The 15917-nt window shown below is 31.1% G+C and overlaps 2 protein-coding genes across 2 annotated transcripts; both read left to right on the top strand.

The window, feature by feature from the left end:
* Positions 1 to 1254: 1254 nt before the first annotated feature.
* LOC141400113 (RNA polymerase II subunit A C-terminal domain phosphatase SSU72-like) lies at positions 1255 to 7172 on the top strand. The gene is made up of 3 exons (XM_073979550.1): positions 1255 to 1567; positions 1639 to 1897; positions 6380 to 7172. The coding sequence occupies exons 1-3, from the start codon at positions 1341 to 1343 to the stop codon at positions 6479 to 6481; spliced, it is 588 nt and encodes a 195-aa protein (XP_073835651.1). The 5' UTR covers positions 1255 to 1340; the 3' UTR covers positions 6482 to 7172.
* Positions 7173 to 10941: 3769 nt separating this feature from the next.
* LOC141397113 (RNA polymerase II subunit A C-terminal domain phosphatase SSU72-like) lies at positions 10942 to 15527 on the top strand. Its single transcript, XM_073973034.1, has 3 exons — positions 10942 to 11141; positions 11213 to 11471; positions 15297 to 15527. Exons 1-3 carry the CDS (start codon positions 10975 to 10977, stop codon positions 15396 to 15398), a joined length of 528 nt encoding a protein of 175 aa, XP_073829135.1. The 5' UTR covers positions 10942 to 10974; the 3' UTR covers positions 15399 to 15527.
* Positions 15528 to 15917: the final 390 nt, after the last annotated feature.

The following is a 15917-nucleotide window of genomic DNA, read 5'->3' as shown; positions in this document are numbered from 1 at the left end:
ATATACTAGCTTTGTTCCCTTCTTTTTTAATAGTAAAACTCGTAAAAGAGAGAAAGAGAGCAAAATTGTTGTCACACAAAAGTTTTTTCAAAAAGTTCGGGAACGCAAAAATGGAAAAACAAACGTCAAAAAAGCTGGAACAAATGTCAAAGTCGGCATACCAGCCGGTATTCATGTAACTATTTTTTACACGCTCAAATTTGTCGAGTAAAAAGTTTTTAAAGAGAGCGTCATTCAGCGCCATTTTTGTTTAAAGAGAAGTGAACATTTTACAACTTTTTTGTGTACGGGAACGGGTTTTCGTGTAAAATGTGTAAAAGTCGTAAAAATTGTAAAAACTTTTTAGTTCTGGAACACAGCTAATGTTTTAAAATATCGATTGCTATCGATATTATCGTTAAGTTGTCATCGCCATTAATATGGAGATGAAAATGTCAATAATTTTTTTAAAATTATGCAAATGTAGTTCACAGAAATGTAAAGGAAAATAAACAACTGCTTTTATTTTATAAAAAATGTAAAAAAAATACATTTTATTTTACCGAAAAAGGTGTATGTGTGACTACGGACTTACTTTCTTACACACACATAATCAAAAAGCAGCGAAATTTCTATTAATTTCAATGGATTTCAGGTTAGGGATTTTTATTCCGATAATATCGATAGGCAAAACTATCTATCGATATTGAATTTTTAAATAATAATCGATATTATCGATAGTACCATCGATTTTTTGCCAGCTCTAGGCTTTAAGGGGAGTACACATTATCATTCAAAACTGACAGTCAACGTACTTTTAGGACAATTTTCCGGCAAATAACAACTTTTATTTAGCTAAAAGCGTTTGAAATACAATATATACGGTATTATTTAGAGATTACAAAAGAAATTTTTCAGTTAGGCTTTGATATTCACCATGATGAAATAAAAAGGTGGCGTAAAACGACCAGCTGATTGGTTTCAATCTGTCAAATTTTTTGTTATTGTGAATGAATTGTATGAAAACGTAAACAAACATTTTGACATACTGAAGAATTTTCAGCCAAAAAGAAGTTGTTGTTGTGCTACTTACGTGACCTGTTAAATAGATCTTGATATTCAGGAAATAGACCTCGATGACTGTCAGTTTTGCTTGTCAATACTATACTGTACTTTAGAGAAATTAATGGTGATGACAAATTAACGATAATATCGATAGCTATCGATTTTTGAAATAAAATATCACAAATATCTAAATTTATTTCCGATAGTTTATGCCACGGAACCTTTGCTTTGAACCACCACACCACTTTTATATTGTCTTCTCAATCTCAAAAAAAGTATTTAATTTTTTAATAAAAATGTCGATAAATAGCAATTTATCCATTGCTGTTGTGTGTTCCTCGAACATGAATCGTTCTATGGAGGCACATAATTTCTTGGCTAAAAAGGGTTTCTATGTTCGATCCTTTGGAACGGGCAACAACGTCAAACTGCCTGGCATGGCTTTTGATAAACCCAATGTTTATGAGTTCGGAACGAGTTATGATTACATCTATAATGATTTGTGTAACAAAGATAAGCAATAGTAAGTTTTATATTGTTACCATAGATAAATCACTAATATTAGATTTTCATTCTCCATCTCCACTTCTCCAGCTATACACAAAATGGTCTTTTACACATGTTAGATCGTAATCGACGTATTAAAAAATGTCCGGAAAAGTTTCAAGAGACAAAGGAACAATTTGATATTATTGTCACAGTAGAGGAACGTGTATATGATCAGGTGTTGGAACATATGGAATCACGCGAAGTGACCGACAATCGTCCAGTACATGTATTCAATGTTGATATAGAAGATAATCATGAAGAGGCTCTTATGGGTGCTTTCCTGATCACGGATATGATAACAATGGTAATAATGATCAACAAACGTTGTTGTTGTTCTTCTTCTTGTTGCAATGCAGAATCATTTGCTGCTATAATGTTGAGCGGAGTTGAAATTATGCTTGTCTTAAAGAAGAAATCTTGTATGGGTATTGTTTTGTTGGGAAATGATAATATTCATATTTGTCATAAGGAAGAGAAATTATCCAAAAATATAGTGTATGCGAAAACAACATTAATGAAAATATTTCTTTTGTGTCTATATAATTTTCGATATTTAGGCTCCTATGGATTTGCGTTTCATAATACACATCTTTGTGTTGGAAAAAAATCCTAATGAGAAGTAATATGTAACAATTTTACACGGGTAACTGGTTTTATATGTATATTTTTCCCAGAACATCTTGTTACGACGAGAATGCCTTAGCAACAAAAAAGTGCAGTAATCGCCTGTCTTCCTGAACGAATCTTTTATAGAATAATTCAATTATTTAAAAAAAACGGAACACATTTTCGGAACAAGTTACCGACAGTTCGCAAACAAAATTTCTTCAAAATCGTAATTTTCTTTTAAGAGCCGGTCAAAAACCGTCTATTTGAGACTTTCTCCTATCGACCGATGCAAATCTCGGGAACGGCCTTATATATAAATATTATACATCCTTGAAATAAGTATAAAAATCACTATTTGTGTTAATTACTTCATATTTTTTTATCAAACTGTCGATAAAGGAAAGATAAGCCCATGTGTGTTTGCGTGTGTCTACTCAACCAACTCAAGTTCTTACTCACATTCGTAGAACCGGAGATAGACCCAGAGCCAAATTAATCAGAATTACCAACCTATAAACATATATACTGTAACAACAACATTCTTCATTGAATATTTAGCCACACGTTCTAACATCTGTAAATCTTCTATAACTCTTCATTCAGATTAAAAGCACTGCAAAAAAAGAAGACAACTTGTAGTTAAGATGTGTAAAAAGAAACCAATTATATGGGTATAAAATATAGGATGAGGAATTCCAAATTCTTCAATTTTAAACGGAATCTTATATTTTTGCATTTTTACAGAAAGGTTTGTTATCCACAAAGTTTTCTATAGAAGATTGATATTCACGACCTTTTCTTTAAAAACGTTTTTTATTCACAACTTTTCATTAAAAAAGGTTGTTAACCATAATCTTTTCTATAGAAAATACTGTTATCCGCAACCTTTTCTATAGAAAATATTGCTACCCACAACCTTCTCTGTAGCAAAAGACTGTTTACCACTTTTTCTAAATGATATATTGCTGATAACAATATATTCCATTGGAAATGGACGCATTTTTAACGAAGGTAAAAAGCAAACATTTATCATTTTTATTTCAGATGCATTTAGTTGCATTTTCGAGGAAAAATGCATGAGTGTGCAACTGAAATTTTTGCGAAGTTTAAAAAACACAAAGCAACTGACGATACGGAAGTCAGCATATTTTTGTCAGAAAATGTTGTGGATAACAAGATTTTCTATAGAAAGTTTTTGGATAACAATATTTTGTATAGAAATATTTTGGATAACAATATTTTCTATAGCAAATGTATTGGATATCAATATTTTATATAGCAAATGTTGTGGTTATCAGTGTTTTCTATCGGAAATGTGGTTAACAATATTTCCTATATGAAATGATCCACTATAGAAAATTTTGTGAATAACAATCTTTTCCATAGATAATATTTTGAATAACAATATTTTCTATAGAAAATGTTGTGGATAAAAACATTTTCTGTAAAAAAATGTTACGGATAGCATATTTTCTATACAAAATGTTGTGGACAATAATGTTTTCAGTGGAAAATGTTGAGGACAACAATATTTTTAGCAGAAAAATTTGTGGATAAGAATTTTTTAATGGAAAATGATGTCGGTAACTATATTTTTTTATAGAAAATGATGTGAATAACAATATTTTCCATAGGGAATGTTTTGAATGACAATACTCTCTATAGCACATGTGGGGATAACAATATGTTTTATAGAAAATTTTGTGGATAACAATATGTTTTATAGAAAATTTTGTGGATAACGACATTTTTAGAAGAAAATCGGCCTTGGCCTAATCGTATGCATGAAAGTGTCGTAGGCGTAGTTTACAGCTCTGTTCCTTTACGTGCAAGAATCTTCAATTTTTACCACTTCTTACTCGAAAAGCGTTCCTTTACTTCAGACACCATACAATTCATATGGGAGCAGTTTACAACTTTTACTACTTCTGCCGGTTTTACCATTTTCAAATGTAAAGGAACAGACCATACGTTTTCTACGTAATAAGAATAATATGGATCGAAAAAATATTAAATTTTACGGCATCTTAGACCCATAAAATATAAAAGAAAAACATTCATCATTCTTAGCCATGGTAGAACAATAAAAGGTAACAGCAATACACAGCTGTTTGAACTGGGTTGTAACATTAATGTCAAATTCCATACGACATTTTATATACATATTTATTTCTATTTCGATGTAAATATATTCCATTTTTGAGGAAAAAATATATCATTCCGAAAAAAACTATTTCCCAGAATGACTTCTTCATATCAATGATATGTATGTAACCTCCTCCAAGTCCGAACGACGAGCCGCACAATAAAATACCGCTTATAGAGGCGGTACATCGTTTGTTAATAGCTCTGTTCCTTTACGTTCAAGAATCTTCAAGTTTTACAACTTTTTACTCGAAAAGCGTTCCTTTACTGCAGACACAATACTATTCATATGGGAGCAGTTTTAAACTTTTACTACTTTTGCCGGTTTTACCATTTTCAGAAGTAAAGGAACAGGCCAAATATGTGAGGTATTTTGTTAAATTTGAAAAAATAAAGCCCTAATAAACATGCGCTTCTTTGATTTCAAAAACAAAAGATTGAACCATCTTCTCCTTTTTCAATGCATTTTCAACGACCCCAAACATTTTTGCAAGAATTCTACTTTCTGCGAGAAATTATGCATTTATTAAAATGATGTGGAAAAACTAAAATTGAAAATGTAACGAATTTTCATTCATGTTTTCCAAAATATTCAATCAAATGTGAAAATTATTAATTTTTTAAATTCAAATAATTTATAGACGTTTCCTTATTTTGTTTACAAATATCTTTGGCATTAACATTACATTACAAACCAAAACAAATTTCTATGTGGTTGTTGTTGAGTTGTATTTGTTGTAGTATTTACTTTACCTTATATTTGTTCTACCATGATTCTTAGCATGATTTTTTTTGGGTTAAAAATAACTTTGATTTTTTGATACGACAAATCGGTATTACGTACAGCGTTGAAATGCGAGAAAATAGTCGTGACAGATTTTGGTTACAACTGCATATAAAAATAAAATCAAATCAATATATTTTACCAACTTTATTTTATTAAGATGTAACTTGTGTTTTATCAGATGACAAGCTTTCTATTGAAAATCTGTTAGAGTCCCCATATAACAATTCATGCAATGCAAATTTCTCAGTTCTTATAAAAAAGATTATTACAAAGGAATTGTTTTACAATTAAAAATATTTTTTTATTAATTTGTATAAGAAAAAATGTGGTTGTAAATTTCTCGTGGTACCAAAAAATAACCCTACGACAACGATTACGCCAACGACTGCAAAACGTCTACGCCAAACAATCATTTTGATTGTAAAAACTGTAGGGTTGATTTTTCTTCTGGATTAGTTAAAGATATACACTGCACCCCGGTTATTTACCTCTCTGCTTAACTGCTTTTCCCGTTTAATTGCCTCACAATCTGAATCCCCAAAGTTTTTTCATATAAATGAGTTCAAACTCTCCCGCTTAACTACTTTTCTATAAGTACCCAATTCGGATATTTGCCCGTCAAATATTTCCCCAAAAAGAACATTTAACAATGTTTTTCTCGGTTTATTACCCCCACTGGTGTATTTATGAGAAAATTAATTTCGACGACTACGTGAATTGTGATGAAGATGTCCAGTGTTATGTTATGGTGTTATGCTCACCGATGACTAAATTTCTTATTGATTCAATAATATAACTTATATATTTTTAGACTTATTTACTATAGACCATTTTGTTTTTTGGTGATTATGTTCTAATTGTTGTCATTTTTTGTAAGGCTGAGATGAGATTTTTGGAACTACCCACATGAGATAGTTATGCAGGATTCGTAACTGCCTTTCCCGCATAACTGCCTCAATTTTTTGGAATTTTATGAAAGGTAGTTAACCGGGGCGAAGTGTAATAGTTTAAAGATATAATAACAATTCTATTAATGTTGTGAACAATAATATTTTTAAAGGAAAATGTTGTGAATAACAACATTTACCATAGAATTGTTGTGGATAACAATATTTTCTGTAGAAAATGTTATGAATCACAAATTTTGGTTTTGTTTTTGTTTGTGATAGGAATGTTTTCCATAAGAATCATTCAATGCAATCATATTTAATAATAAATTACTTTTCGTTTTTTTTTTAATTACAGATGTCCAAATCTAGCGACTTAGACAATGATATCGATGAACTTCTACAGGAATTTGAATCGAGGCGCAATAAAACTGTACTACATTCGGTACTTTTCTACTGACCGGTAGTGTTGGTTCCACGGATCTCTTTATGATAAGATTTGAGACAATTCTACTACTACCATCACTACCTATTAACACATACATAAGAGAAAATATAAGAGGATTTGTTAAACTGACTATAAGCAAAAAATATATAACTGCGAAAATAAATATAAATGTTAATAATATGGCCATAGTTAAAGAGAGAGTTGTAAAAACATTAAAACGTAGTTTGCTGATCAAAGCTTAAGTATTTCATACATCGAAGGAGGATTTAGAAGTAAAAGTGCATGAGCTGATATTGCAAACAAAAACTTTCCAAAATGACGTATGAAACATTTGAAGCTTTGAATAAATTCGATCGAGAAACATTTCAAATATGCATTAGCTAAGTCAATAAGAACAAAAAGAGAAACAATATAATTGTCAGCTTATTAAAAATACTTTATGTGAAACATTTCTCAATAACAAATCAACCAATCACAATAACGTAAACCCGAGTTTAATGCTGTAATTTGTATGTCATAATAAACATAGTTTTTTTAATAATAAAAATAATAAATATTAATTGCTTTATTTTAAACACAAACAAGAAAATAAACAAAAATAGTAAAGTAAAATATTTAATAAATATGTATGTATATTGTTTATACCAAATAATAATTAACAGAACATGTAATAAAAGGACCTATAAAATATAAATGTTAAACGGTTTTTTTTCATTCTTGGTGACAAAAACAAAAACAAAAAACCATCCTATGTCATGGATAATAGATTCCATCGTGAAGATGAACGCTTACAAACGTTTGAAAATTAGCCATTGGATTTTTAGATATCAATGAATTGGTCCGTTCTGGTATGAGGTGGAAATTGGTTTTTAGGAACATGAAGATAAACCTTACATGAACATCATCGTTGGTCACCTAATTACACATTATTGACGAGGCATACAATAATTGTCGGTATGTTGGAAAGTATTCTTCTTGCTTATGATATTTTTGGAGTAAACAATAATTCCAGCTTCCATAAAATCTGATATACCACAACATCTGCTGGTTAAATAGACATTAAGAAAACTTTCTATTAAATATCAGATGCAAATTTATGCAAAATTTGCTATATCAACGAATGCAGTACATTGTTTTTTATATTGTGGACATATTTTTGATCTTTGTCAAGTGAACCTCTTCTGGTAGAAAATGTTCCATGTGTTGCTAGCCATTTATTGATGAAGTTATATGTAGTTTATTTCTCCTCAATCCTAAATACAACCACTTTTGTTTACATTTGATTAAATGTAACCAAATTGTCTACGTTCTTGTTGACAAAAAAACCCGATCATCAAGCTTAATTCTAAACGAGAAAATTAATAAAAATCATTAAAACTGATCAAGCTTAACTCAAAACGAGAAAATTAATAGAAATCATTAAAAATGATCTTCGCTCTAACAGACAAAATTTAAAATAAAAAAATCTAATTATTGGGTCCATGTATCGATCTCCAATCCGCTAACATCGAGTATAGAGAGCATAACAAATGGTGACCATTGATATTTACTCCTGGTTGAAGTCATACAATAACTGAGTCTCTCTCATTTCTATTTACTTAAACTCAAATTAAATTAAGTTACGAAATTTCCAAGCCTTAAACGCTTACATATACATTGACTTGTATTTTGGGGGCTTTTCCCAATTCTCTATCTATTTCATCTCCCTCTCTCACATATACGGGAGATAAAAATATGCAACATTGTATCATATTTTGTTCCCATATACATATACTGGAGGTAAATTATGCAACTTTGTTTAATATTTTGCCTTGCTTATATTTTTACGCTTACATATAAATTGTCATGTAATTTTGATTACATTAACGTAAAAATCTGGGGACTTTTCCAATTCTCTGTCTATCGCTCCCTATCTCACATATATAGGATGCTAAATATGCAACATTGTTTCATATTTTGCTTCCCACACATACTGGAGATAAAATATCCAACTTTGTTTCATATTTTGCCTTGCCTAAATTTAAACGCTTATATGTGTATGTTTTTGATGCCAATAATGTTATACTCTCACTCATACATATGATTTAATTTAGACTTACTCTAAATTTGGTTCAGCCTAACATTTTGGGTGTTATTTTTGTTGTGCAGTGCATTTAAGCTCCGTTAAAACTCTGTGACGTATTAAGAACTGGTGGCGTTCTCATCAAATCCCTTCAATATACAAGTATTTAGAAGAATCAAAGTATTGAATGTATTCCAGCATCAAGATGTTCCTCAACCATACCATGCTCACAGAGAGACTGGCGGACGGACGGAAAAATCCACTTTGATTACGATCATGTTTCGGCATGCTTACGGACAGACATATATTGAAATGTATTTTGTTTACATTAGCGATCAAATGTGGTTCTCTCTCAACTTCTCGGTCTGGCTCCCTCCCACACATATACAGGATAAATGTGTTTCTCTCCTGAAATCAAGGTCTGGCTCCCTCCCACACATACATATACAGGTTAAATGTGGCTCTCTAGATATCCTCCACTAAATCATTTGTTTGACTCCAACTGACTCGCACAGTGGTTCAAATCGACAAAAATTTCATCTTTTAGCTGGTCTTTATCCTAACTATCTGGAGATACATACATGTAAATGGGTAAATGTATAACCGTCTATTAGTTTACTCTCTCTCTCTTATTTTAGTTTTCACATATGTTCTCTAATGCCATACATTTGTTTAAATAAAACTCTCTCGCACAATAGGTCTGTTCGGGTAAGAATTGCTTCTTAGGGCTGGTCTTTATCCTAACTCTCACATTGGGGACCCCATATTTCATGATTCAACGTAATATTTTTTAATTTAAGCGGTAAATGTGGCAACCCTAATATTTTTGGAGGTAATATTTTTGAGACACCCTAATATTTTGTATATATTTATGCTATGTTTACATTTAAGATCTCTCCAAATACTCTCTCGATCTAGTGATCTCTCTCTCTTGTTCTCTCACACACACACACACACACTCTCTCTCTCACACACACACACACACTCTCTCTCTCTCACACACAGCCTGCACAGTGGGCCGAATAGGCAAAAAAGGCGCTTTTGTGATCCAGAATCGGCATTACCCCCCTACTGTGGGGGTTTGTCTTTCGGTACAGTGGCCGATAGGCGATGCTATCAATGCAGTCGCTAAAACAATCTGGGATGAATGGGGGAATCAGTATAGAGTGGAAACCAATAATAGTAATTCCCAATTTTATAAAATATTCCCTAATATATCTAGAATACCCTGGTTTAAGAATACAAAGTTTAGTCCTTAGAAGCAAAAATTAATTAACAGAATACTAAGTGGTCATTGTTTTTGAAAAGGCACTCTAGCAAAAATGAATGTGGTTGATAATGGACTTTGTGAGGAATGTGAAGTAGACGAAACAGCCTCACGCATTATTTATAATTGTATGAAATACGACAATATGAGGAGATCCTTCCAACCACTGAACGAGTTCTTTACAATCGAAGATCTCGTTGGCGCCAAAGGCTTAGATTGTCTAAACATTGTGACAGAATTCTTGCAAAAGGCTAACATTGAGCTCTGATAAAGCGTTATGCCGAACAGATATGGCAACTACAATCATCCTTTGAAGAATATTATTTTTCATTGAACTGAATTTTATCATACTAACCATCAGAAGAATAAATTCAGGCATCCAGTCATTAAGAATTAATCACCTTTCATTGATCTGAATCTCTTCATACTACCTCATGATTAACAACAAGCATCTATCATGGATGAATTATCAATTTCCATTGAATTGCACCTCATCATACTAACTACCCGAAGACAACAACAATCATCTAATTTAGGAAGAATAATCATATGCATCGAACTGAAGCTCATCAAACTAATGGGTATTTTACATGATATGTTTTTTACATATGAGTTGTCACTTCTCCCATACAAAATGTATATGCAAAGTGACAACTCATATGTAAAAAACATATCGTGTAAAGTACCCATAACCATCACATGGATAACAACAAGAATAATAATAATACTAAGGAATAACTCCAGATAAATAAACGTGTTCTTCACAGCAGAAGTTCATGTTGACGTCACTTGACCACAGGTCTACAACATTACTTTAATTTACTATAGAAATCAACGCATGGGGAAAAACAAACAAGAGGACAACAGACAAACGTAGTTAGTCTACATATTAGCTGTGTTCCTTTACTTTCCTGAGGTTACCATTTTTAACCTGTAAAGCGTTCCTTAACCCCAAAAAGTGGCAAAACTGGCAGCAATTTTTAAGAGAGTGAGAGAGGTGAGAGGGCACATATGCCTTTCTCTTCTACCACAGGCTGCCAGCAAAATTTCTGCAGGTAAAAAATGGTAGAACTGATTTTTAGACTTTTGTTTGACGATTATTTCACAATGAAGAAAAAATGGACGAAAAACAAAATATCCATTGCTGTTGTGTGTTCCTCGAACGTGAATCGTTCTATGGAGGCACATAATTTCTTGGCTAAAAAGGGTTTCTATGTTCGATCCTTTGGAACGGGCAACAACGTCAAACTGCCTGGCATGGCTTTTGATAAACCCAATGTTTATGAGTTCGGAACGAGTTATGATTACATCTATAATGATTTGTGTAACAAAGATAAGCAATAGTAAGTTTTATATTGTTACCATAGATAAATCACTAATATTAGATTTTCATTCTCCATCTCCACTTCTCCAGCTATACACAAAATGGTCTTTTACACATGTTAGATCGTAATCGACGTATTAAAAAATGCCCGGAAAAGTTTCAAGAGACAAAGGAACAATTTGATATTATTGTCACAGTAGAGGAACGTGTATATGATCAGGTGCTGGAACATATGGAATCACGCGAAGTGACCGACAATCGTCCAGTACATGTATTCAATGTTGATATAGAAGATAATCATGAAGAGGCTCTTATGGGTGCTTTCCTGATCACGGATATGATAACAATGGTAATAATGATCAACAAACGTTGTTGTTGTTCTTCTTCTTGTTGCAATACAGAATCATTTGCTGCTATAATGTTGAGCGGAGTTGAAATTATGCTTGTCTTAAAGAAGAAAACTTGTATGGGTATTGTTTTGTGGGGAAATGATAATATTCATATTTGTCATAAGGAAGAGAAATTATCCAAAAATATAGTGTATGCGAAAACAACATTAATGAAAATATTTCTTTTGTGTGTATATAATTTTCGATATTTAGGCTCCTATGGATTTGCGTTTCATAATACACATCTTTGAGTTGGAAAAAATCCTAATGAGAAGTAATATGTAACAATTTTACACGGGTAACTGGTTTTATATATTTTTCCCAGAACATCTTGTTACGATGAGAACGCTTTAGCAACGAAAAAGTGCAGTAATCGACTGTCTACCTGAACGAATTATTTTAAAAAAAACGGAACACATTTTCGGAACAAGTTACCGTCAGTTCGCAAACAAAATTTCTTCAAAATCGTAATTTTCTTTTAAGAGCCGGTCAAAAACCGTCTATTTGAGACTTTCTCCTATCGACCGATGCAAATCTCGGGAACGGCCTTATATATAAATATTATACATCCTTGAAATAAGTATAAAAATCACTATTTGTGTTAATTACTTCATATTTTTTTATCAAACTGTTGATAAAGGAAAGAAAAGCCCATGTGTGTTTGCGTGTGTCTACTCAACTAACTCAAGTTCTTACTCACATTCGTAGAACCGGAGATAGACCCAGAGCCAAATTAATCAGAACTACCAACCTATAAACATATATACTGTAACAACAACAAAAAGAAACCAATTATATGGGTATAAAATAGAGGATGAGGAATTCCAACTTCTTCAATTTTAAACGGAATCTTATATTTTTGCATTTTTACAGAAAGTTTTGTTATCCACAAAGTTTTCTATAGAAGATTGATATTCACGACCTTTTCTTTAAAAACGCAACCGCAACCTTTTCTATAGAAAATATTGTTACCCACAACCTTCTCTGTAGCAAAATACTGTTTACCACTTTTTCTAAATGATATATTGCGGATAACAATATATTCCATTGAAAATGGACGCATTTTTAACGAAGGTAAAAAGAAAACATGTATCATTTTTATTTCAGATGCATTTAGTTGCATTTTCGAGGAAAAATGCATGAGTGTGTACTGAAATATTTTGACGCAGTTTAAAAAACACAAAGTAACAGAAAATGTTGTGGATAACAAGATTTTCTATAGAAAGTTTTTGGATAACAATATTTTGTATAGCAAATGTTTTGGATAACAATATTTTCTATAGCAAATGTATTGGATATCAATATTTTATAGAGCAAATGTTGTGGTTATCAGTGTTTTCTATCGGAAATGTGGTTAACAATATTTCCTATAGGAAATGATCCACTATAGAAAATTTTGTGAATAACAATCTTTTCCATAGATAATATTTTGAATAACAATATTTTCTATAGAAAATGTTGTGGATAAAAACATTTTCTGTAAAAAAATGTTACGGATAGCATATTTTCTATACAAAATGTTGTGGACAAGAATGTTTTCAGTGTAAAATGTTGAGGACAACAATATTTTTAGCAGAAAAATTTGTGGATAAGAATTTTTTAATGGAAAATGATGTCGGTAACTATATTTTTTTATAGAAAATGATGTGAATAACAATATTTTCCATAGGGAATGTTTTGAATGACAATACTCTCTATAGCACATGTGGGGATAACAATATGTTTTATAGAAAATTTTGTGGATAACAATATGTTTTATAGAAAATTTTGTGGATAACGACATTTTTAGAAGAAAATCGACCTTGGCCTAATCGTATGCATGAAAGTGTCGTAGGCGTAGTTTACAGCTCTGTTCCTTTACGTGCAAGAATCTTCAATTTTTACCACTTTTTACCCGAAAAGCGTTCCTTTACTTCAGACACCATACAATTCATATGGGAGCAGTTTACAACTTTTACTACTTCTGCCGGTTTTACCATTTTCAAATGTAAAGGGACAGACCTTACTTTTCTACGTAATAAGAATAATAGATCGAAAAAATATTAAATTTTACGGCATCTTAGACCCATAAAATATAAAAGAAAAACATTCATCATTCTTAGCCATGGTAGAACAATAAAAGGTAACAGCAATACACAGCTGTCTGAACTGGGTTGTAACATTAATGTCAAATTCCATACGACATTTTATATACATATTTATTTCTATTTCGATGTAAATATATTCCATTTTTGAGGAAAAAATATATCATTCCGAAAAAAACTATTTCCCAGAACGACTTCTTCATATCAATGAAACGAACGACGAGCCGCACAATAAAATACCGCTTATAGAGGCGGTACATCGTTTGTTAATAGCTCTGTTCCTTTACGTTCAAGAATCTTCAAGTTTTACAACTTTTTACTCGAAAAGCGTTCCTTTACTGCAGACACAATACAATTCATATGGGAGCAGTTTTAAACTTTTACTACTTTTGCCGGTTTTACCATTTTCAGAAGTAAAGGAACAGACCAAATATGTGAGGTATTTTGTTAAATTTGAAAAAATAAAGCCCTAATAAACATGCGCTTCTTTGATTTCAAAAACAAAAGATTGAACCAACTTTTGCCGGTTTTACCATTTTCAGAAGTAAAGGAACAGACCAAATATGTGAGGTATTTTGTTAAATTTGAAAAAATAAAGCCCTAATAAACATGCGCTTCTTTGATTTCAAAAACAAAAGATTGAACCATCTTCTCCTTTTTCAATGCATTTTCAACGACCCCAAACATTTTTGCAAGAATTCTACTTTCTGCGAGAAATTATGCATTTATTAAAATGATGTGGAAAAACTAAAATTGAAAATGTAACGAATTTTCATTCATGTTTTCCAAAATATTCAATCAAATGTGAAAATTATTAATTTTTTAAATTCAAATAATTTATAGACGTTTCCTTATTTTGTTTACAAATATCTTTGGCATTAACATTACATTACAAACCAAAACAAATTTCTATGTGGTTGTTGTTGAGTTGTATTTGTTGTAGTATTTACTTTACCTTATATTTGTTCTACCATGATTCTTAGCATGAATTTTTTACGGTACGGTATTACGTATAGCGCTGAAGTGCGAGAAAATAGTCGTGACAGATTTTGGTTACAACTGCATATAAAAATAAAATCAAATCAATATATTTGACCAACTTTATTTTCTTAAGATGTAACTTGTGTTTTATCAGATGACAAGCTTTCTATTGAAAATCTGTTAGAGTCCCCATATAACAATTCATGCAATGCAAATTTCTCAGTTCTTATAAAAAAGATTATTACAAAGGAATTGTTTTACAATTAAAAATATTTTTTTATTAATTTGTATAAGAAAAAATGTGGTTGTAAATTTTTCGTGGTACCAAAAAATAACCCTACGACAACGATTACGCCAACGACTGCAAAAACGTCTACGCCAAACAATCATTTTGATTGTAAAAACTGTAGGGTTGATTTTTCTTCTGGATTAGTTAAAGATATAATAGTTTAAAGATATAATAACAATTCTATTAATGTTGTGAACAATAATATTTTTAAAGGAAAATGTTGTGAATAACAACATTTACCATAGAATTGTTGTGGATAACAAGATTTTCCATAGAGAAAGTTGTGGATAACAATATTTTCTGTAGAAAATGTTATGAATCACAAATTTTGGTTTTGTTTTTGTTTGTGATAGGAATGTTTTCCATAAGAATCATTCAATGCAATCATATTTAATAATAAATTACTTTTCCTTTTTTTTTTTTAATTACAGATGTCCAAATCTAGCGACTTAGACAATGATATCGATGAACTTCTACAGGAATTTGAATCGAGGCGCAATAAAACTGTACTACATTCGGTACTTTTCTACTGACCGGTAGTGTTGGTTCCACGGATCTCTTTATGATAAGATTTGAGACAATTCTACTACTACCATCACTACCTACATATAAACACATACATAAGAGAAAATATAAGAGGATTTGTTAAACTGACTATAAGCAAAAAACATATATATATATATATATATATATATATATATATATATATATATATATATATATATATATCTATATATATAAAATAGAAAAATGTTTGTATGTTTGTTTGTTTGTGTGTTTGTTTGTTTGAAATTTATAGACTCAAAAACCGCTGAACCGATCTTGCTGAAATTTTCAGGGTATATTACTACATCGCCTGAAAGTAACATAGGCTATAAAAAGTTTCGAAATTCCGCTCTGATCCGGAGATATAGCATCAGAATCGGAGGTACCTCCAAAAAATTTAAACTTTGTATGCAAATATCTATAGAACGGTTACAGATACAGACTCCAAATTTGAAATTTGTGATGGATTTTAGTCTAAAAATAAATGTGCCAAAATATATCGAAAT

This window comes from Musca autumnalis, unplaced genomic scaffold, assembly GCF_047663935.1.
Source record: "Musca autumnalis isolate F117 unplaced genomic scaffold, ASM4766393v1 scaffold_3, whole genome shotgun sequence".
Lineage (NCBI taxonomy): Eukaryota > Metazoa > Arthropoda > Insecta > Diptera > Muscidae > Musca > Musca autumnalis.
This window is presented reverse-complemented; position numbering and strand designations above follow the sequence as displayed.

What these genes read in the sequence shown, in the direction of transcription:
- LOC141400113 (XM_073979550.1), top strand. Translation starts at nt 1,341, where the DNA reads ATGTCGATAAATAGCAATTTATCCATTGCTGTTGTGTGTTCCTCGAAC. An exon ending in TGTAACAAAGATAAGCAATA is followed by an intron (nt 1,568 to 1,638) that starts GTAAGTTTTATA and finishes CCACTTCTCCAG; the next exon opens with CTATACACAAAATGGTCTTT. An exon ending in TCACGGATATGATAACAATG is followed by an intron (nt 1,898 to 6,379) that starts GTAATAATGATC and finishes TTTTAATTACAG; the next exon opens with ATGTCCAAATCTAGCGACTT.
- LOC141397113 (XM_073973034.1), top strand. Translation starts at nt 10,975, where the DNA reads ATGGAGGCACATAATTTCTTGGCTAAAAAGGGTTTCTATGTTCGATCC. An exon ending in TGTAACAAAGATAAGCAATA is followed by an intron (nt 11,142 to 11,212) that starts GTAAGTTTTATA and finishes CCACTTCTCCAG; the next exon opens with CTATACACAAAATGGTCTTT. An exon ending in TCACGGATATGATAACAATG is followed by an intron (nt 11,472 to 15,296) that starts GTAATAATGATC and finishes TTTTAATTACAG; the next exon opens with ATGTCCAAATCTAGCGACTT.